At 38.7% G+C, this 24,915-nt stretch overlaps 1 protein-coding gene across 2 annotated transcripts in view; it reads right to left on the bottom strand.

The window, feature by feature from the left end:
• Positions 1–12,762: 12,762 nt before the first annotated feature.
• Positions 12,763–24,915, bottom strand: part of LOC306888461 (CXADR-like membrane protein) — an 86,857-nt gene continuing 74,704 nt past the window's right edge. For both annotated transcript variants that reach the window (XM_079446781.1, XM_079446780.1), the window contains 3 exons: positions 24,171–24,293; positions 17,670–17,811; positions 12,763–16,937 (listed from right to left, as the gene is read on the bottom strand). In XM_079446781.1, the coding sequence (XP_079302907.1) occupies positions 16,598–16,937; positions 17,670–17,811; positions 24,171–24,293 (605 nt within the window). In that variant the 3' untranslated portion in view covers positions 12,763–16,597. The remainder of the gene's footprint in view (positions 16,938–17,669; positions 17,812–24,170; positions 24,294–24,915) is intronic.

Raw genomic sequence — 24,915 nt, 5'->3', positions numbered from 1 at the left:
TTTTATTTTATCCATGTTTAATCCATTTTAAATGTGTCCATCCAAGATCACAGAGAAGAGCAAGCTAAATAAACAAAACCTAAGTGCACCTTTAATTTTCAGTGATAATTTGTCCTCCAACTCATTCTTGATATCAAATACAAGTATTGGCTTCCTGCTATGATTAAAAAGAGTTGCAACATGTTTTGTGGCTTTTTTTATTTTCAAAAAGTGATTATGGTTAGTGCTGAGTACAACCCCCATATTATAACAATAGACAGAAAGAAAAGGTCTAAAGCAGAGAGAGAGAGATTGCATGGGCAGCAAGCTAAACTTACAATGGCCTTACACTTTGGCCTTAAGTAATTAGATAGTTAAAGCAAAAACAGCAAAGCACTGGTGTGTGCGTTAACCTCTTTTTCAAAACTGCATTACTCTGCAGAGTACTGTGCCTATAAATGTTAGTATGAAAGCTGGCACTTAAGATCAATCAATAACTATAAGTAATGTAAAACAAAAGAGTCACATAAAAGCAATGTGTAAGCATATCAATGTGCAAGAGTGTAATAGACTCTTTTCCAAAATCAGTTATTATCAACATAATGTAGTATTATTTACCATATCCAGTGACAATATTGAGTGGAGAGAAACATTCTTAAAGAAATAGTTTTAAATCATTTACCTGCCCTCATGTTGAATTCCTTTCTTTGGTGGAACAAAAAAGCAGATGTTTTAATAAATGTACAAGGAAATGAAAGTCATTGAGGTTAAATGTTGTTTTGGAACCCTTTGACTATCTTTATATGGACAAAACAGTTATTCAATATGTATATTTTTGTGTTCCACAGAAGAAAGAATGTTTTGGAACAACTTTAAGGGGGAGTACATTTTGATGTTTTTTGTGAACTATGCCTTTAAATCCAGTTATATGAGTCTCTGGGTAATACAGTTTCTGTCACAATGGCTTTGTTGACCGGTATAAAAATCCTCGAGGTGACCTTTGCTGTTACAGTCTATATTTTGTATTTCAAAGCACACAAAACTCTGAGATAAACCGTAATGCCAGGTACGAAACTGCCATTAGTGCCTGAAAGTGATGACTGGATCCTAGTTCTTGCATTCTGTAGACAAACATATAAAATGTCCTAAAGAGGCCTGAAAGCCACGCTCTATTAAACTGGAAAGGATGATCACATCTAATGTTACAACCTCTTGAAGAATCGATACCGTAGTGTGTGAGTCTCTAAAAGGATCTTTTTTAAACGTGTCTCACATGAGTGCTGCTCTTCAGGATCAATGGCACGGCTCAAAATGTAATTTGTGATCCCCAACACGGACAAGATGAGATTATCAGGGCAAATTGATTTTCTCGTTGGACATGACTCAGCCTGGGAAGAGCTTCAAGAAATGTGATAAAATTTTCAGACAGCTTTCCCTAATCTGAGCACATTCTTGAGGTGCACATGGAACACGATTATTGCTTTTTCTCCAGCATGGTGGTTCATTGACTAACATCATGTGCAGGCCTGTGCTGAGGAGTAGAGATAGAGCAAGTGCACCACAATGACACCAATGCCTGTTGTGTCCTTTGTTATTCTTTTGTTCATAAATCAGACACATTATTTGTTAATATCTCTGACCACACGTTTAAAATCCTGGCGTATCTTGAAGAGCACATAATGGAATTTAAGTAATTAAATAAATTCTATAATAATATTTAAACATTTAAACCATATTAATATACTATTTAAATAATAGTACACATTTTAAGATTTTGTGTAATCATAATTCTAATAATTAAAATAAATAATTAAAATAATAATCTATTGTTAAATTAAATAGCATACAAATTATTACGATATATATATATATATATATATATATATATATATATATATATATATATATATATATATATTATTAATTATTTATACTACTACTACTACAATGTTATTCGATATTATTTACTTGTTTTAGTTAATAATGATATTATGATGTCCAAACATGACAAATAATGTTTTTTTTTTTTTTTTTTTTTTTTCTGGGTCTCCAGATGCTATATTACATAAAATATCGATCGTACAGCAGTGTCAGAGTACTTTGTGTCATACCTGTGCTGAGTTCTGCTCTTCCCAGGTGAGCTGCTCTGTTTGTGGAGATGAGTGAAGGGTCTCAGAGTGTTCTTCAGTAAACTGGCCTCAGACGCTTCCTCCAGCTTCAGCTGCGGTATAAGGTGTCCAAACGCCATCTATCTAAACATCCAAGTCTCCTCTTTCAGTCCTCAGATCAAGAATGAAAAGAGCTGAAACCCGGGTTAGTTCCGAGCAGCGCAGCTGTCATTCAGAGTTATAGATCTTTGGCGCTCGCGCTGCACAGAGGAATCAGCACATATTTTCCTTCCATGGCGGGACAGCGAGTGATGCAACGGTGGTGTGATGCTCTGCTGACTCCTTCATCATCTGTTTCCCCCGTGGATAAGAGAAGAGCACTCAATCGGCGTTCTCGGGATTACCGGGAAAATTAAAGGAGCGTGACAGGAGCTGAGCTCACCGGCGCGCATGCGCGTCTGCATCAGGTGCAGAAAAGGCCATGAAATCAAAGATCATTTCACAGAAAATATGTTGTATTTGGAGCATTGATGAAAAAACAAAACACACACACAAAAAAAAAAAACCATTGATGTAATGTTTAATGTTATGTAAATACTAAAAGCACATCTCTCCCATCTTTATTTGAACCTATAACTCTAGCACTCTCTATTCTAATTTTTATTTTATTTGTTTTCTTTTTTGTTTTCTTAAAAAAAAAAAACACTTGACCCTCTAACAGTTGTACTCTCTATTCGTTTTCTAACTGCTTGTTAAAAAAAATGTGTTTAGTTATTTTCCATCATTAAAAGAGTACAAGGCTGAGGATTTGCTGGGATAATAAGAGACTTTTATTTACACTGAACAAAATTATAAACACAACACTTGTTTTTGCCACCATTTTTCATGAGCTGAACTGAAAGATCTAAGGCATTTTCTATGTACACAAAAGGCCTATTTCTCTCAAATATTGTTCACAAATCTGTCTAAATCTGTATTAGTGAGCACTTCTCCTTTGCCGAGATAATCCATCCACCTCACAGATGTGGCATATCAAGATGCTGATTAGACAGCATATTTTTTGCACGTGTGCCTTAGGCTGGCCACAATAAAAGGACACTCTAAAATGTACAGTTTTACTGTATTGGGCGGGTCGGGGGGGTTGATCAGGTTGGCCACTTATCTTCAATGGCTGTGCGAAGTTGCTGGATATTGGCAGGAACTGGAACACACTGTCGTATACGCCGATTCAGAGCATCCCAAACATGCTCAAAGGGTGACATGTCCGGTGAGTATACTGGCCATGCAAGAACTGGGATGTTTTCAGCTTCCAGGAATTGTGTACAGATCCTTGCAACATGGGGCCGTGCATTATCATGCTGCAACATGAGGTGATGGTCGTGGATGAATGGCACAACAATGGGCCTCAGGATCTCATCACGGTATCTCTGTGCATTCAAAATGCCATCAATAAAATGCACCTGTGTTCGTTGTCCATAAAATACGCCTGCCTATACCAAAACCCCACCGTCACCATGGGCCACTCGATCCACAACGTTGACATCAGCAAACTGCTCATCCACACGACGCCATACATGCTGTCTGCTATCTGCCCTGTACAGTGAAAACCAGGATTCATCTGTGAAGAGAACACCTCTCCAAAGTGCCAGACGCCATCGAATGTGAGCATTTGCCCACTCAAGTCGGTTACGACGACGAACTGCAGTCAGGTCGAGACCCCGATGAGGACGACGAGCATGCAGATGAGCTTCCCTGAGACAGTTTCTGACAGTTTGTGCAGAAATTCTTTGGTTATGCAAACCGATTGTTGCAGCAGCTGTCCGGGTGGCTGGTCTCAGACGATCTTGGAGGTGAAGATGCTGGATGTGGAGGTCCTGGGCTGGTGTGATTACACGTGGTCTGCGGTTGTGAGGCCGGTTGGATGTACTGCCAAATTCTCTGAAACGCCTTTGGAGATGGCTTATGGTAGAGAAATGAACATTCAATTTACGGGCAACAAATACAACATTCACGGGAGAAATAGGCCTTTTGTGTACATAGAAAAAGCCTTAGATCTTTGAGTTCAGCTCATGAAAAATGGGGGCAAAAACAAAAGTGTTGCGTTTATAATTTTGTTCAGTGTATTTATTTATTTATTTATTTACGACACAACTTGTTCAAATCTGCCTCTTTGTTCAAATTTGGTTTATTTTCCCAATTTTCAAAAGCTATGAAATTAAATTTGACAAAATAAAAAAAAAAAAGCAAAACATATTTTAACTCTAATGTCATTTATATGCCATTATAAATAAATAAATAACAATAAAATAAATACATTTTAGCAGATTTAATATGTACAGGCTTTCTCTTCCAGGAAAATGGATTAAAAATACTGATAATGTTCCAAAAGGAAAAAAAATAAAGAAAAAAAGAAAACACAAGAAAAAAACTGCTTTTGAGAATCTAATTAAAGTGTTTATGCCATTCAGATTGTTAAAAGTCAAATTGTAAAACAAACCTCATGGACTTGATATTTAATTCATGCTATTCATGACAAAAAAGTTTCTATCACACAAAAAAAATGCATTAAAATATTACTTTGGAAGATAATTATAAATAAAGTGCAGTTGCTCGTCATGCATTCAGGGTGTCAGGAAAATATTTTTACTTTTCTTTTTTGTTGTTTATTCCATATTTATGCCACATCTAGATATATTAAAATAATCAAAAGTTTGTAGTATTTTTTTTTTCTTACAAAGTTTTCTGTAATCCAGCTTTCCTTGCACACAATTTCCTCTCAAATCCATCACTAACCTCAAAAAGTATAATTAGGGTGAAATTTTCAATGTACTTTCCACAAATGGGCCACAGGTCTCTGGTGACAGCTCACTAAAACTGAGCCATTAATCTTTGGAAATGTAAGACTGTGAACGAAGCCGACCCACTGAACTCAATGAGCAACTGGATTTCCCTCATCTGACAGAACTGCATTCATATGAACACAGATGAGAGGTGAGCTGTCTGATGAACGCCGTCTGAGCGCTTTGTTGGCATGTAGGTTTTTAAAAGGAGGATCATGCAGAATGGCTGTAAAATATAACATCCCATTAACTTCTCCATTTGACTTTATAGCTGTTGCGTAGTTAGGCTCTGCATACGGTGAAATGTGCTTTAATTTGGGTCACAAAATGTGATCTTCATCATCTATAGTGTCACAGGAGACAAAATAAATGAGATTGGAAGATATAAGTGTGCAAAAATATGCATGAGCATGTGAATATTAGACACAGTCATACTTAATAATTATTCATAACTTTGATTTTTACATGGTTTATATCAGTGCTATTTTATCATAAATCTGATACAGGATAGTTTTGGTTAATATTTTAAATTAGTTTTTGCATTTTCAGTTAATATTTTAATTATAGTTAAAGTTACTATTTAAGTTTTCACTTTAAAATAAGGTACATTAGTTAACATTAACGCATTAATTAGCTAAATTAGCAATTCATTTGTATTTATTAACCTTTGTTAACATTAATTCATAAAAGTACAACTGTTAGTGTAAGTTCATGTTTGTCCTGGTCCATTAATACATATTTGCAAAGACAACTTTGGATTTTAGTAATATTAGTAAATTTTAAAATAATATTAACTGAGATTTATGTATTGATTGATTGGTTGATTTTTTTTTTATGTTTAAGCAAAAGAGAGCATGTATTACAGTTTTTTTTATGATTGCTTACACACTAAAATTAAAAAATAACAGACAATTAGTGAAACCTGACACCCAAGGAGCAAAACCTCAGCCCAAATCTGCACAACTTTAAGCACATTCTCAGCCTCACACTTTCTGCAAAACACTAAACACAATTCTCAACATTAGACACCGAAATCTAACATGTTGTCATTTCTTTGCCATTTTAAGGCACTGCTATCCAAAATACTACACATATGAACCAATTGATCAAACACGGCCGTCAGGTGTGCAGACACTTAGCTGCTTAACTGTAAACTTAACAATCAAGGAGTAAGCACTATAAAAAGGCAACAGGTCAATTTTTGTCTTCAACAAAAATGAAAGGCAGTGGTGCAGGAAGAGGAATAAGGAGAAACATCTTTGGCCACAGAGCTGTTTTGAATGTCCCGGGTCAACGTGGTGGTAACATCACAATATATGCTGCAATCACGCAGAATGTGGTCCTCCATGGGGGCATGGCAAAATAGCTCCTTACAACACTGATCGCATACTCATGTGTTTAGACGACTAAGTATTGGACAGACTAGGTATTAGACTAATGCAACCAGAAACTGGTTCCATTATTCCAGTACCTCCCACAACACTCTCCCTTTCTTTCCTTTTTCCCTTCCACATGGCAGTGGAAGGTTTATGATCTCCAGACCCTATGTTATACCCCTCATTCAAGCTATGGAGGAGGCCTGTGACCTAATAGATGCAGAGTCTGGGCAAGGATGAAGTCGCCATTCGAGAAGATTCTTCCCTTGCTGTTTTGCGAGGGAGGACACTGCCTGTGATGTGGACGAAGTGGCCATATCCATTGTATTTTATATCCATTATTATTGTATTTAGAATATGTTCTGATTTTCAGCCTAATTGCAATGATGTACTGAAGGATTTTGCAATGTGGTAAGAAATAAATAATTTCATCAGTATGCAACACTTGTCTCGTGTATTGTGTTTGGTAAATTCATGTTCTTTAACAATATCTAAAAAAAAAACTAAAACAAAAAATCAAACCCAGACTGTATCATTAGAAAGATAGAAATGTTACAAGTGTTTAAGGTTGTGCACAGCAGTGTGTAAGTGGTTCAAACAGAATCTGACTGTATGAACCATGTGTGCATCATATGGTACTGAAACTGGGTTTTATTATTGTAAAGTTTTGAATGAAGTGTTTCATTTAGCAAAAGATCTGAGATGTTCTGCTACTTGTGTGTGTAGATGTGTGAACTGTGTGTAGTTTTTTGACAAAATTAACCTTGTTTTTAAATCGTGCCTAAGCAATCGTAAAAACCTGTAACCCATGTTGCAAAGGATAATGTATGTGACTATTGTTTCTTCAGTACTCATGTACTTATTAGATTCTACAGAACTGTCAGCCACCACAACAAATATACAGTACTGATTTATTAAATAGTCTTAACTGCTCTTATTGCTCTTCCATACCTGCTGGTTTATTTATTGTTTGGCATATTGGTTGAAAAATCAAATTGAGTCCAAATGATGGTCTGAAAATAGCCTGTAGGATGTAAACGTGGACTCACTCTGACATTTCAAACACTAGGGAGCAGAGTTTGACAACAAATGTGCAGCTGAGTGAGTGACTAACAGGCCAGAATGCTGCTGTGTGTGCCTATACAGTATGTCTGTCTGTCATGCTTTCTATGGCGCATAAGAGACCCTAAAGTACGGTGGCCGAGAGAGCTCAACGCGCTGCAACTTCAGAAAACACATGCAAATAGAAAAAGCACCAGCAAATCAAGAAAACATCTTCATCAGTTTGACAACACAAGCGCTGCAAATGCTCACAACACTACCAAATAAAGAAACGCACTGCAAATGCTCACAATGCAAACAAATAAAGAAACGTGCTGCAAATGCACACACCAAAACCAAATAAAGAATTTTATTTGCAGCGCGTTTCTTTGTTTGCAGGTGTTTTTTTCTATTTGCAGCGCGCCACCGTACTAAAGTAATTTTAACCGAAGGAAAAAAAAACAATCTAATAAATATAATATTTAACATTGCATTAAGTTGAAATGACATTTGCTGTTCTCAGGCAAAAATTCTACTTAACTGTCAAAAGCATGCTTGGGGTTTTAGAGGACCCAGGTGTACAATAAAAATGCATTTTCATATGGAAATATTCTCTCACCCAATTTAGCAACTGTGCAGCTATTTATTCAGATTTTTTATTATTATTATTTCACAGGCTACTTTTTTTTCTAACATGTTTTTTTTTTTTTCTGGGGTCAGATCGACCTCAAACATAAACATCATTAGCTACTAGAACAGATTCACATTTCCATGTGTGCTAGACTACTTTGATAAAGCCGGGTTAATGCTTCAACAATATCAGCTTTTTGGCTACATCAGAGGAACTTCTTAAAGTAATTTATAGCCAAAGTTTTTATTTTTGCACCAGAGCCTCTGGGATCATAAACATAAACACAGCAAATTCAATCTCAACAGAACATGAGGGCTATTTGTCTATAAAATATACTTTTTCAGAGTACTGCGTTTGCACATGGTTTTGCTTCAGGAGCCAGATTTTACATTAGAGATGTGACGACATCATACAAATACAAATACTAATGTCTATCTAATCAAACATTAAAGTGCCCCTATTATGGATTTTTGAAAATGACCTTTCATGCAGTGTGTAACACAGCTCTAAGTGAATGAAAACATCCTGCAAAGTTTTAAATCTGAAAGTGCACCATGTATAAAGTTATTGTCTCTTAAAGGAAAGAGTCAACTCTGAATCATTGAAACGAGTCATTTTTAAAAACTAATCCTAAATCGTTTCATATTGACGTCAACATGAAACATTAGCATATTGCTCGCCCATTAAGAAGTTACCTGCAAGATGCCAAATTGTAGTCTACCTCCTCTGATTACCGGACAAGTTAAGACTAGACTCCATAAAGTGAATGCAGCCAAGGCTGCTGGTCTTGTCTGCGTTCCTCCTTGGGTGCTAAAGACTTTTCATGAAGAGTTGACACCGGTGTTATGTGACATCTTCAATACATGGCCTTAAATTTGTCCAACTTTGCCTACTTCTATAGGAGGAAAACAGTAACAGTTATGTGAGAAGAGTATATGTCTGAAATCATAGTATTCATACTTGAAAAAGATCAAGATCTTCAGGACTATTACAAAGTGACAGGTGAGTTTGATCTGGGTTGGAGCTACGCTTTAGAAAAGAGTTGAGAAACCCAGTCCTAAATTCTCAGCTGAAGGTTTTAAAAGTTAAATCAAATTGGAAAATGGTGTGTATGAAAAAGTCACGACAACAATGTAAATGTCATCTTCATTTAAATTATAATTTTCTGAATCAAGGATGCATGAAACTGGAGTGTGGGAATGTTATCGCTGTATAATGATATCACTTGTTTCACTCATTTCACTGTGTCTACATAATAGCTCAAATCAAATTATAATATTATTGAATGATATTTGAATTACACCTTTTGTTTTCAGCATAATTTCCACATTGCTGATGATAAAGCTTTTTTTTTTCCTCTCTACACACATTTGTTTACACAAATGTGTGTGGTTTCGCTTTGGACTAATCAAATAATGGGCTGCGAAATAGCTTGTCGTTGAATATTTTATTTGCAAATGAAGTATTAATAACTCAGAGTCCGTAAAAATATACAATTTTTTACTTGTCGAGGGACATATTTACAAGAATGGATCTTCTTCAAAATGAACAAACTGGTTTACAAAACTCAAAATGTGTGCAACAGCAAAGAGAAATGAAGATCGTGATTAATTTCCCTTCAGTCTCACCAGACGAGGACTCTCAGGCAAATACAGGCCCGAGTTCCCACATTCACAAACAAAACAAAAACAACAAAAATCCCTCAAGATAACAGAGGAAAGCACAGTAAATGTTAAAACAAAGCAATGTGAACGAAAAAAAAAAGAGACAGAGAGGATGTTGGTCATATTTACACTTACATATTCAGCCGAATACAGGTATGAACACAGAAGCAAAGCATTCCCAATATCTGACCTTTAGGCCATAACATGCAATCCCTTTGCTTTTCCAATGGAAAATAATTCCCTTTTACACCCCTCGAAGTAACACATACTGCTACAGTTTCTAAGAGGAGTCGAATGAGCCTTTTTAGACATTATTTTAAAACAACCGTGTTGGGTAACAATGATCGGTTAGAGGCTACATAGACAGTCAAGTACATCTTTTAAATAGAGTGTTATTTCAAAAATACATCACAGTTGGACCTTAACTCATTCCCTGGATTGAGCTCCCATTCAAAACTGAATGTCCTCCTGCAACGTGTGCACCACGTCAGATACTTTTGGCGGCTCTATGGAAGAGTGTACATACACTGATGGTTTCTAAACACCATGCCGGCTCTTTAACAGTGTTGATATAATAGCCACTAAAGATGAATTGTCGGAGGAAATAGACCAGTTCTTCTTGCTGTGAGATGCTGGGGAGGGTTCATAAAGGAATAAAAATCACCTTAAGTGCCTGCATGTAAGAACAGAACTGCTGGAAGGCAGTTATAGAAGCAATAATAAAGTGGGCCGATCTTGGCTAGTTTGGTGCTGTAATGTCCTAAAACAGAAAATGGACCAAAATAAACATACAACAACGGCTCTGTTCCAAAACCTACAGAGTTGCCTATGTAGGCAGCAATTTAAAGCATATAAGGTTGTTCCAAAAGGTTCTGAGATACCTTCCAATGGCAGCATCACCTGGATTCTTATGATGAATTGCAATAAGCTCAGATAAATCTAATTAAAATGGACTATTCAATATTTGTGTATTGTGTATTTTTTATTCTGAAACTCTGTATATGTGGAGCAATTGTACCTTTAGCTTAGCAGCTGTGTTGAAATCAAAATCCTCAACATTTAATTTCCGAGTTTGGCATTAGCATGGTTCTAATTTAACAGTATGCTATAGATTAGGATAAGTCAGCCTTGGAGGCTGTTCACCTATGTAGGTAGTAGAAAGCAAGGCATCATTTTGTAAATTGCAATCACCCGATGACTTCAGATCAGAGAAAAAAACCAAAAAAACCTTCCATCTAAGATGGTGGACAATGAGTGAAAAACTATAACTAGAGTGTATCGTTAGCTTCGCAATATCTTACGCCAAGCTCTATTGAAATCATAACACTCTAAATGACTTTTATCCTCTGTTGATGGTGTTCCACATCAGTCTTGTGGGGTTGCATTTCAACATTCGGGTTCCGGAAATAAAAATCCCATTCTTTTTTGTTTTCCATAGGGAAACAAATTTGTTGACACCATCAGTTCACATTGTCAACTTGTTTCTTAAATGTTTGCATTTACCAGTGGATAAATAATATTATCCATGATACTGCTAAGGAATCTTCACCAATCAGAGAATCACAACAAGCAAACTGCGCCAAATAAACTCCTTAGCTCCCGTCCAATTGTCTATGTATTTACGTATATACAGTATCACTAGGGTAACCATATGTGCCGTACATATGGGACACGTCCTGGCCAGGATTTTAATATTGCCTAAATCATCCAAAGTAGTTTGACCAATAACATGCAGGAATTGTACATACTCGACCAATCGTGACGCTGCACGAAAGAAGGTGAGATCTACAGAGAACGATCAAAGCGATTCAATATGCGCACATGTTTGTTCGTTCGATTTGAAACGTTGCTGCGCACTGATCAAGTAAGACACCAAGGTAGGCGCGAGAAAGATTCGAAAGCATAAGGAGCCATCTGCTCTGCTCTCATGAATGTCACACAACGATCTACCTGCACAGTGCAAACAAAAAAAAAACCTGGAAATTTTAGGCAATATAGAAATCCTGGCAAGGACGCGTCCCGTAAAAATGGCCCGTATGGTCACCCTAAGTATCACTCAGAGTAAAGTTGTACATTTTGTCTTATTTTCCAATGTTCAAATATACTTTTGCTTCAAATCAAAGTGTTTAATGTTGTGATTTACCTTGTAACTGTTAAGTGTGGTTCATTGCTTATAATGCTTGAATGAAGACTTTTTAAAAATCAATCAATGGGAAAAATACTTCAGGAACCAAGGCCTCTGAAAGTGGACTGGCACTATTGTACTCTATTAGGATGCTAACCTTTGAGCCAGCTACCTATATAGGCAGTAGACAGAAAGGCAGCTCAATAGGTTTTGGAACAGAACCAATATTTCAACACTTGGACACTTTGATAGACACTTAGCATACAGTTGGGTTTGGCAGTATGGTTCTGTTCTGGACAAAAACTCCCTGCCCATCCATGCAGCCTGTCATGAATGAGCAGGGAGAGCAGCAATAATAATAACCCCTCTTGGGTTAACAGAACAGAACCAAGCAGATTTCATCAATGTACTTAGTTGCATTTAGTGTACCACATTACTCAAGTTTAGGGAGTCTGATTCAACAGGAATGTCAGAAGCCAAGTCCTGACTGTGGAGAAAAGAGGAGTTGGGGATGGAGGAAGATAATTTGCTCCCGAGCAAGCAAAGCTGCTGAAAAAAGCCCCCGATATACTTCAAACAAAGTCCGTTTTCGTTCTTCGTTTGGGGGCAAAAAGAACTTTGAAAAGGCTCAGCGACGGTATACTGTTTTCGAACATTCTAACACCCCCGCGCTGCTGGAGGAGGGCTGTAGATTAATGTAAACGTGTCGCGACGCTTGCGCTAAACACAACAACGATGCAATGATAGTGTATCTAGGTCTTTTATTAAACTGGATAAATTATTACATGTTAAATATTTTATGTGTTGTCATAATTTGATCAAAACAAAGGTTTATTATTGTATGTTGTTTTGGCATTTCATTTATTGTATACCTTTTAAATGCACTTTTTGAAAGAACAACAGCAGCAGCAGCAGCAGTATGGTGTAACATTTATTTGAAACACATGTATTTGGTACTTGCTACCTTATATCCTTATCTCTTTCATTTCATTCTTTTTATGCCTTTGGAAAACTTGCATCTGATGTTTCTCTACGTCACTTTTTGCATAACTCCGGGTCGTTGACACCAAGCTTCATTGCAATTTCTTTCTAGGAATTAAATGCTTTCTCTGAATCTTTAAAGTCTCTCCGCGATCGATCATACAGGTGCGGATATATTTGTGGCAGCTGAGCTATTCGACACAGTGTATTTATGTTGCTAGTGACTTGTAGATGTTATTCTCCTGCCTGACCTTTGTTGAATGAGAAACGAACCGGGAAAAAAAAATTGCGCATCAAAGAAGGCGGAGTTCCAGAACACACCCACAGACTGCATAATCGCCACGGACCAATGGTAGCTCAAAGGTGTTTAGAAGTCAAAAACGAACTCACCCAGAAAGTTCCCTTTGGTGAGCTGTTTCGAACCGCCAAAACAAACTCAAAACAAACTTTGCTTCGGCCTGATTTTATTCGAAATGACGTCATATCAGTTCATTCTTCGATTTCGTTTGAAGTATATCGGGGCCTTAATACTGAATAGCGCTTGTAGGGATGCCGTGATAGGTGTCGTATTCCTATAGGTAGATGTGATCAGCTGAGAGTCAGCTGATGCAAGCTTGACTCACGTCATCTGCCAGAACTAACGCTGACGCTAGATATTGTGAAGGCCCAATTGGATAGGTTTCGTCTCGCTCTCTGGGGTAAAGGTATAGGAGAACCTCTGTAGGGTTTGGACCCTGTGTTCTCCTTATAATTCCCATCATTCACTCCCCACTCTGCATGACAGCCCATCCATCACACTTACTGACAACAGTTCAACCAGCAACACCGCCTACACTGCCTCGTGGAGAATGCGGCTCAGGAGAGCGTGTCTCGAGTGTGTCTCTATTTATGAGGTCGTGTTAGGCTGTATACACTTGGGAAGTAGTGTGTGTGTGTACACCTGGGAAGAAGTATATCGGTGTGTATCAAACACAATTGCTGGGGAAGGTAACAGGAAGGCGGAGAATTGGCATAGGCAGCACTCGGCTGCATTAGAGACTGCAACCCAATAAGAATGACGAACAAGTTTGGCACACACACTTGAAAGTGGCCCAAAAAGAGTTTTGTATGCTTGCTTCCTCACGTCTTATGGCGTTTCCTCTCTTAAATATTAAGGTCCATCAATGGCAGATATACAAGTAGCCATTAAGAAGGAAATTATTTAATTATTAAAGGGAGCTTAGCGGGTCAGGCGCTACAATGACCAATTATCACTCTCTGAAAATGCATAATACCTCATCTACATCTTTATTATGGCCTATAACCCCAATCTTCAACTGATAACTTAAAGGATATTGTGTGCGTATATTTATCTGTATGTACAATATAAAACAGCATCATGACTACAGAGTGTACATTATTCGTGGGGCTGCGTTTGGTCCGCCTCTTTGTGCCAGAGTGCTCTCTCTCCCTCCAATGATAGGGGCTGTTTTACACATGGCTTCCCTTTTTTTTTTTGTCTGGTACATTGCAAAGAACCAAGGACAAAAGCAATCTCGAGGGAAGAATTCACTGTGAAGGCACACAAAACAGGCAACTTGTCCATTTCAAATTTCACAAATGCACCAAGCAAGGTCTTCCCAGGGGCTTCGAGACACCGCTAATGGAGAGGGTTTTGACAGCGCTTGGCGGAGGAAGCTGCGGGGTGGCTGGCACAAAGAGCCAGCCATCTTGAGACAGCCTGTTGTTAGAGGGTCCTAGGAGAGTCCTGGGACGGTACCGTGGTGCATACACGAACTAGAAGGAGAGTACCGCAAATGCGCACACACACGCACTAGTTTCACACACACTCTGTACATAAGTCCCTGTTATGGCATTCCCTTTCATTTACTTGTCCACAGTACTGTGCGATTATACTACAAAGTTACTTGTGCCTCATATGCTATTATGCAGTACCGCTGGGTATTCTAGAAAAGAAGGAAAAAATAAATAAAAAACAAAACTATCTTCGACTTATACACATTCATAGTATTCTTGACAGGTTTTGGTTTCAGTATCATTGGAAATACAGCTGTAACAGATATACCGCAGTCGGTATGTAATACAAACTTAAGTCCATGAAACGCTGAGGATGACATCCGAAACCAGACCGCAGACTTTCTGTCAAGGACGTACAGTACACTCCATGTATATACATAGATTTAACTGTAAAAAATCATAGCAGTGTGTAGAGAGCAGATGACACACAGGGGGAATTCACTAAGGATCGATTGCACCCGCCAATGCCATTGCTGATTTCCACACATCGTGTTTTTAACACCCAGTTCACCTATGGAATTGTGGAAATCACTGGATGCAACTCTATGCGCGCCGCTATTACACAGGTCAGTTCTGAGCACTAGATTGTGAAGGATACAGCATATTACTGCAATCTGGCGTACTTTACTGGGAATGTACATACAGCAATGCAAGGCACCTGAAACAAATGATTAAAATGCGCTTGACTGCATGACACATTGACATAGATGTTGATAGTCAACTTCAGACATTCTACTAAGTAACTTTGCAACTACATGACAACTAATTCTCAGTAGTATTAGTAGACTGTTAGGTTAGGAATATGGTTAATATAAGTTAACGAACTTGCAAGGTTACTTATAATCAGTTGAATGTCTGTTGGGAACCATCAAAATAAAGTTTTAGCTGATATTAAGTAGAGACAGTCTAATACTCTAATGACTGCTAGTTGACATGTATTTGCAAAGTTACTTATAGCTATTGGAAGTAGATTACCAAAATAAAGGTTTACCAGATAGTATGCTCTTCTTCCATCATTTAATCATCATTTGATGAATTATCGCTGCTAGAAAACATCTTATACTGCATTTCTTTTACCATCTGCATCTGTGGGCAGTAATAGTAAAACATTAGTAGCAGTGATTTTTGATGAAAAGATACAATATCAGCCTAATTTACATAGAAAAAGTGTGTTTGCGCAAAAACCAATGACAATGGCATTATTTAAATACAGTTAAATGGGTGTTTTTTATTAAATATAGCGTGCTAAGGTAGCGAAACTGTTCAGTGAATTCGCCCCACAGTGTGTTACATGATGGCTGAACTGTTAGTCTCTCTGTGCCGCTACATCAATGACACTGCATCATCCACATGCTGAAATGTCCATCGGGGACCATTTCTTCCGATCACTTCACTTCTTCTTAGTGGGTTTGATAAGGTATTAATAAGATTGCCTTCGATTTTGATGTCTAAGCCACAGTCGATATTGCATTGCATTCTGGGAAAATTGAATGGGAATGAGATGGACAGTTCATGTTCCCCTCGCCACCGACAGAAACAACAGGTTCTTGGATAATATCCTTCATTTCTCTTCAGAGTCGGCTGGTCCTTCCACTCGCTATCATATTTCATAAACCCAGCCTGCCCTTGGACCTTTAGCCTCTCTGATGCAATAAATACATAAACTTCACTTGGGGAAATCTTTCCACCCCACCGCCCACAAAGCCTTCAAGGGCTCAAAAAGTGAAAGCAAAACAAATAATGTGAAAAAAGGGTCAGACTGTGCCATGAGATCAAAAGAAGGGTAGAGAATCAAAGAATAAGAATAAAAAAATTATTGTTCTTCAGTTTCTCCCTTGTTTTCTTTTAATACTTCAGAAGGGGGCAAGCACTGTGTATTTTCCCTTGTAAATATGCATTCAATTTTTTAGATTTTACATGATTGATTTTATTTTTTAATTATGCTTTTATTTTTTTCTGTGTATTTTATATTTCCAATCATAGTTGCAACTTTTGGAAGAGTCACTGTGGGTGTCTTGTATGGAGACCCGCACCAGGCCGCACTTCCTTTACTCTCTACACTGTCTGAAAGGCCTTGCTTTGAGCAGGGACCAAGATGCCCGCTGGGATGGACATGCCCACTGGAGGGTTGGGGGGTCTGAATTTTGGGGTGGCCGGGGTTTCTGGGGTTTTAGGCACGACCTGGGTGTAGGCCGGGGGAGACTGGGGATACCCATGGGGCTGTCCGTTCTCCTTGAGGGTAGCGACAGCAGGTGGCCGTGGACGCTGGCCTCGGGGTGCGCTGTTGTGCACCATGGACTGTGTGGAGGAGGCACCGGAGCGGGAGCTGCCAGAGCGAGATGAGGAGAGGGAGTTGGGCTTCACTAGCTTGGCTTTAGGAGCTTCTGCATCCTCTCTGCAAAAATAACAGAAATATGGATATTGGTTACAGATGTAAAAAATATTGGTACATTGATATTCAATCAATCAATCAATCAAATCAATAGAAGTAGTCTGGACCACCATTGCCACCATTTAACAAATTTATAAATAAATAAATAGATTAAATATTTAATTCTAATAGACAGAAAAACTTTAGGCACTGTTTGCTTTGTTTATGTCTTCATTATACATTTTTTTTATAATGAAGGAGATCGTTAGCAATCACATATTAGTTTTCTTTATAATGAAAATAATTACATTTTAGCTGTATTTGTATCAACTAGACAAATTTGGTATCCTGCAAGTTAGACATCATTGATTAAGGTTGCAGTATTAGTCCAGTATTACAAAAATAAATGTGCTAAACATGCTAAACTGGGATAATATTCCACAACTGAACATATCAAGAGATTCCACTGTGACATGACAGTCAACGTGCACAGGAACGCTCTCCGTATGTTTGTCTGTGCATAATTCAGAGATACTGTACAGCCGTGGTTTGTGGCCGCATTATTGATGTGAACACAAACAGTACAGTTCTGTCACTATAGACCTAAAAAACAGCTGTCTGATTTATTATGAAGATTGTCCTGAAGACAATATGAGGAGTGTACCATCCTGAACTCAAAAACACAGTACTATCTGCTGCAGTAATATTAAGAGTTAAAGTGAATCTATAAAAACACAATCAATACTGAGATCTCACCTGATCTCATTAGGCGTCTCCTCCTCCTCGTATTTCTTCTTCTCCTTCTTGCGGAAGACCAGCCAGATGATGAGAATGAGGAGCAGAACACCGAATGAAACACCAACCACGGCTCCAGCCACCACACCCATGCCCCGCACATCTGCACACAGCAGCACATCTGTCACGCCTCATTACAGCACACCACGTCTTCATATGATGTCAAGTAAAATACAAAATGAAACAATTATAGTTATCTACAGTAGGGTGCAAAAGCCTAACGCAAGTACAAATGCTTATATTTTGGATTATATCCAAGCTTGTTTCTGAATTGAATAAAAAAAAAAAAAATGGAAAGATAATTGTGACTTTCCTCTCACAATTCGATTTTTTAAGAGATATAAATCCACAGCTACAGGAAACAAAGTCAAAATTGCAGGATATAAACTTGTAATTGCAAGTTATAGAAAAAAAAGTCACAACTGGGAGTAATATCATACAATTCTGACTTTATAACTTGCAGTTTAAGGTTTATATCAATCAATTCTGAGAAAAGAAGTCAGAATTGTGAGATAAAAAGTCTTAATTTCATTTTGTTTTTCTTTTTTAAATGTACACATACATAAATGTGCAAAAATAATTTTACCCTGGTAAAGGGGCGTTCTTAGGTGAAGTGCAAAGCAGAGAAACATTTGACTTATCCATCCTTAACTGTGATACAATTGTTTTGTTATTTAAAAAAATCTATATAGCTATTAAGATATATCAATGGTAAAATGATTTGTTACAACAATAAATGAGCTTTTATAAGCAAAAAAAAACTAATTTCAACTATAACCGAATGTCTACAAGCCATGTTTCATTTTATTCAAAGTAATTTTTTGTTTTACATCAATGCACATGGATATGAATCATTTGTACACCAACTTGACTCTCAAAATATGTATCTGAAGTGAAGTAAGAACAAAAGTGACCTAGGACCACAAACCCAGTCATAAGGGTCAACTTTTTGAAATTGAGATTTATACATACATACATGTATGGTTTGTTATGATAGGACAATATTTGACCGAGATACGAAGCCCGCCAGATCCCGCCAGAATGGGCGGGGCTATCTGGCTATATAAGCGGCCGTTTCGCCATAGGATCCTCAGGTTACTTCGACTGAAGCGACGACTGAGTCGTGCAGCTACCTGGCATGGCAAAGTACGCAGTACTCGTTCCATATCTCAGGGAGCTGAGGTTACGACAGTAACCGAGTACGTTCCCTATCGATACTCCACTCGTACTGCGTCTTGTTAAAGACACTATGGGAACACAATTCAATCACGCCGTGCTAAGGTAGAGGAACGACTGTAAATATACCTCCATAAGCATTTAATGCTCATAGGGAAGCACTATAGTGTATTCCGGGCTAAAGCGAGCTAAACTCATAGAGGTCATGCTTGGCCTGGGTGATCGTTCCATGTAACCCTTGCATACTCAGTACATATAGGACCGAAGTATGTAAGGAACCCACCAGAGAGCTTGAGTGCTTTGCAGTCAAGAGTTCTTCGTCAGGGTTGTTCCCACACGTATAAGTCATGCTCATCTAAGCAGAGAGGACCCTGGCCTGTAAGGCCGGGACGTCCAGTTTAAAAAACCTTGCAAATGTGGACGGCGAGGCCCAGCCGGCCACCGCACAAATGTCTGTAATGGACACACCGCTAGACCAGGCCCATGACGAGGCGATGCCTCTAGTCGAATGGGCTCGCACTCCAATGGGGCATTGAAGGCCCAAAGAAGAGTATGCCGTCATAACAGCATCCACTATCCACTTAGAGAGTCTCTGCCTCGTGACCGGGTGCCCTTTGGCCCGGTTACCGAAGCTAACAAAGAGCTGTTCCGTACGCCTGAAGGAGGCGGAACGCTCAAAGTAGATCCTCAAAACTCTAACAGGGCATAACAAAAATAATTCCCGGTCCTCCTCAGAGGGAGGGAGTGCGGAGAGTGTAATGACCTGAGCTCTGAGTCGAAAGTACCTTAGGTACGTACCCGTGCCTTGGTTTTAGGACGACCTTGGAGTCGTTAGGCCCAAATTCCAGGCAGGCAGGGCTCACAGAGAGCGCTTGTAGGTCTCCTACTCGCTTGACCGACGCCAGTGCTAATAGCAGAACAGTCTTCAGCAACAGTGATCGAAGGTTCGTGGACTGTAGCGGCTCAAAAGGAGCGCCCTTCAGGGCCCTCAGTACAGTGGGTAGGTACCATGTAGGGACGGTAGGGGGCCGAGGCGGATTCAGCCTCCTGGCTCCCCTTAGAAAGCGGACAATTGCATTGTCTCTGCAAACTGATTGGCCTGCTATAGGGGCGTGAAAGGCCGCTATAGCCGTTACGAACACCTTGATTGTAGAGGGAGAACGTCCTTTATCCAGCAGCTCTTGCAGGAAGGACAGAATCACCGCTAACTCGCGGTTTAGGCACCATTCAGAGAAAACCGACCATTTAAGGGCATAGAGGCGTCTCGTAGACAGGGCTCTAGCTTCAGAAATGGTGTTCAGCACTCGCTCTGGGAGGTCGGAAGGCTCCCATTGAGCGGCCAAATGTGAAGGGCCCACAGATCGGGACGGGGTTGCAACAGATAATGCCAACCCCTCAGAGGATTTCGGAGGATGCCAATGCTCAGACAACATACAGAATTACCAAATGACCACTAGAACCAGTTGAGACCTTACAATCTGACTTTGCTGCAGTTGGAATTGAACTGCTGGTTCGTTTGGCCAGAGGAGAACTGGCCCCCGACTGAGCCTGGTTTCTCCCAAGGTTTTTTTCTCCATTCTGTCTCTGATGGAGTTTTGGTTCCTTGCCGCTGTCGCCTCTGGCTTGCTTAGTTGGGGACAATTCATTTCCAGCAATATCGTCGACCTGATTGCAATTTTTTTTCTTTCTTCATTTTACACTATTGACACACTATTTCCTTTTTTTTTTGGATATTGTGCAGTTGCTTTGACACAATTTACATTGTTAAAAGCGCTATATAAATAAAGGTGACTTGACTTGACTTGAGAGAGAAGGTCCCGTCTCAGGGGCACGGGCCAGGGGGCTGCGGTTAGCAGCTGAGTCAGCTCCGACAACCAAGGTTGGGTCTCCCACAAGGGGGCCACCAATAAGACCTTGTGTCCTTGTTCCCTGATCTGCCTGATGACCTGTGGAATCAGGGCGACTGGAGGGAATGCATAAAGGAGGAGGTTGGGTCAGTCGTGGGCCAACGCGTCCTTGACCTTCGAATAATAAGCTGGGCAGTGAAAGTTGTCGAAAAGGTCTACTTTGGCCTTGCCAAAGATCTTCCAGATCGTCTGAACTGTCTGGGGATGGAGAATCCACTCTTCCGAGGGGACGTTGCTCCGAGATAACATATCCGCTCCTTGGTTCAGTCTGCCCGGCAAGTGCGCTGCTCTCAGCGAGCGCAGGTTGAGCTGAGCCCACTCCAGAAGGCGCTCCACTAGAATGAAGAGGCGCTTCGAGAATTAGAATTGTACCCGTGCTACTTATGACTGGTTTTGTGCTCCAGGGTCACAAATAACATTTGTTTGATACGCAATGCTGTACTAACAAATATTACTCGACATATAACATCTGTTATTAGCACATAAAGGTGCATCAAATGATTTTGAATCTCAATAAAAACTTAAAAATCATTTCCTCTCATATGAGATGAAAGCCCCAGTCATATTATGAGTCTAATAACAACATTTTTTATTAAAGATTTGCTATTATTAACAAAGCTTAATAAATAGTGTAACTATTTACACTAAATAGTGTAATAATTGATTGCTTGTTGTTTGTAATTGTTAGTTAATGCAATTTATGGGACTTTAAGTGTTACCTTTTTTCTCAGAGCATTGGTTATTTTGCTTGATTAAAGCTGCAGTCCGTAAGTTTTGCCTATTTGTTGCCATCTCTGTTTGAAAACCTGCAATTGTAGCTATTTGGGGAATTATCTTCCTTGTGTGGGCTGTGCTCCGGCACGGCTCCAGCCCTGATGAATCTAATGTTTCGAGGAGTATGTGTATCACAGATTCTAGCCTACGTCTTGGATTATATGACCCAAATAAGAATTTTCACCAGATTGTCATCTGAACAAGTAAGTAATAAGTCTGCCACGTTTGTTCTGACCAACTGAGGAAAAAATAATTACAATAAACTGCGCTACCAATAGTGATTTAATCTAAAGATTGGTTAGCTCATATCACATCAAACCGTGCAAGTTATTATTATTGTTATACTTTATTATTAATGTTAACAACATCAGCATTGCGTGCCTATGGGTATAGTGTGTATTAGCGTGTAGATTTAAATTTCTGTACAGTCTAATCTCTAATTGTCATACCATTCAAATTCCATATTAATAAATTATTTTAACCCAAAAAGCAAATTATGCTCCTTTCGAACTGGTTGTCTTTAAAATACAAATCATGTGTAATCCCAGGCTATTTGTAATCAGATGCACATTTAAAACTGGAATATAATTTAATTTCATTCACATGTGTTTCATAAACACATAATTCTTTCTGGATTACAATCCGCCATCAAAATGATAGATTTAATTATTCCAGCTGCTGTGAGAAAAGGCTATAAACGATCTGCCACCTGCAAGATCCTCATATGCGATAGCCTACTAGCAGGGACAACTTCTTTATGTTTACAGACGTGACGTAATGATACAGCAGCATGCTCGAATTTCCTGCGAAAACCTACCCGTACCACTCAAATTAGAAAACATTATTATAAGCTAACCGTTGTGAATCGGCTAAAGTAAGGCGATAGTTTTGAACACTGGCTGGTTATGTACTTGTTCAAATATAGATTTCGGATAATTTTTAACCAAAAAAAGTTACGGACTGCAGCTTTAATAAATTAATCATGCCTGACTGCTAATAACACAGTATTGTTTCTACAGTTTCTGTAAACTTTAGCTTCTAAATTCATTATAAATTCACCAGTATACGTTCACTGTCATATCAAATTTACTGAGCGCAGCTTTAAGAGACATTTATTTTTGTTTGACAAAGAGCTTTTGATTTGTTCACTGTTTTAACGTTATATTAGCAGGGGAGCCCATTTGGTAGTTACACTTTATCAGTGTTATCATGAGATATCTTGTGATTGAAACTGAATTAGGCCGACCCAAATTAAGCTTTGCCAGCCACAACCCCAAAATGCCTCTTCCACATAAATGCTTTTCATTTACTGTGTTGAGAAAGACTAGCACAAGGCCTAAGTGCAGGACAGTTGTCAAGTGTTTATATAACTCTCTCAATCTTTTCCTCTGGTGAGCATTACATTCTTCTGCCTCTTCCAAAACCATTACACACAAACACTGAAGGATGGCTGTTTGAGCAAGACTGATGACAAATAGCCACACTAGATAGATAGATTTCTGTAGTTCCTAGTGCTCAATGAAAGTGTGTGTGAGAGAGAGAGAGAGAGAGAGGAAAGGACGCAAAGTGAACATGAAAAAAGTTTTTAAATGGAAGCTTGTTTCTGCCATGGGATGAAAACAATTAAAAGATAATTGCAATTTTTTAATCTCACAATTCAGATTTTTTTTTTCTCACAATTCTGAGTTTCTATCTCACAGAGTGATATTAAAACAGCAGAAAGAAAAAAAGTCTTAATTGTGAGATGAACAGCTACAATTACCTATTTTATTTTGTTGCAGGAAAAAAAGAACTGCGATATATAAATTTGCAATTCTGAAAAAAAAAAAAAAAATAATTCAGGGTTATTAGTTAACTACTAAAATCATAATAAAAAATTCTGTTACTTAAAATAAGTAATTTTCATTTAGTTTAATGGTGTACTTGCTTAAACTGAAATTAAAAGTTCAAAAACACAACAAAATTATAAAAAAAAGCCAAAGGTTTCAAGTTGTGAGGTATAAACTTGCAATTACGAGGGATAATTTTATTTCTCCCTGAATATGTAAAATAAAAAGTTCCAATTACCTTTATTAGTATTATTATTTTTTTTTTGGTTGGGGGAAAAACAGAATTGCAAGATATAAACTCACAATTATGAGAAGAAATGTACAAACTGAATTTGTATAATACCTTTATAATACCTTTTTATTTTGTGGCAGAAAAAATAATAAAAGCAGAATTCTGAGAAAATAATGTCAGAATGGTGAGATGTAAATTCACATATGCAAAAAAAGGAGGTTGCAATTATTCTGAGATCAAAATGTCACAATTACCTTTTTTAAATAATTTTTAAAGATACATTTTCAATAAATGAACACAAATAAAATGAAACTACACAACATTTAAGCTGCGTGTGACAAACCACTGCTGTCATACCCCTGATCCCCATAATAAAAGCCAGCTCTCTACAACGTGGAAACAGCCTCCATCCATCACACTGAGGCTTTAGCTCCAAGCTAAAAGCAGCTCCACCGGCTGATCTGAGATCAGAGTATCATAACATCCACACTAATTACAGCCGTCTGCGGCCCAGGGCACAGGCTGACCTCAGAGCAGAACTCACATTGCATCGAGACCTCGATGATACAGTTCTCCTCTCCTACATCGTTGCTGGCGGTGCACTTGTAGACCCCAGAGCTGTCCTGCGTCAAGTTCCTCAAGGTCACGATCTCTGGGTTCTTCAGATCTGAAAATAGAAAGCAATTTTTATAGCTGTAAATATATGAGCTGAAACCCAACCACAATCTATATACATTGGGGAAGTCATGGCCTAATGGTTAGAGAGACGGACTCGTAACCCAAAGGTTGTGGGTTCGAGTCTCAGGTCCGGCAGGGATTGTAGGTGGGGGGAGTGAATGTCCAGTGCTCTCTCCACCCTCAATACCACGACTGAGAAAAAAATCTGATGCTGCTTTAAATCACCACTTCAAAGGGTTAAAATCACCACCAGTCCCCTAAGAAGAATTAGATATAGGTGTGTTTTGTCATATTTTGAAGGTTTTTTCTTATGTCCACTGCTCAAGGACACATTGCTGATGAAGCAGGATTATAATATTAGTAACTCTCCAGTCCTGAAGCTACAAAACATTGTTAGCAGTGTTACCCGTCTTTTACTACTTCCTTTACCACACTACTTTACAGGCTTCAATCAAACAGAGTGTTTTAATCAGGGAGTGAAGTGAGAGCGAGCCCAGTGCAGTGAATGAATTAATGTTTGAGTGTGTCAAGGTGATTCACGGTTCTGCTGAACTCTGGCGGATGAGATGAACAGGAAATGTTTTCCTGTAGCCGGTGAGAGAGCGCTCGTG

Source organism: Barbus barbus (genome assembly GCF_936440315.1).
Source record: "Barbus barbus genome assembly, chromosome: 22".
NCBI classification, from domain to species: domain Eukaryota; kingdom Metazoa; phylum Chordata; class Actinopteri; order Cypriniformes; family Cyprinidae; genus Barbus; species Barbus barbus.
The sequence above is the reverse complement of the archived record's forward strand: the minus strand, read 5'-3'. Positions and strand labels throughout refer to the sequence as shown.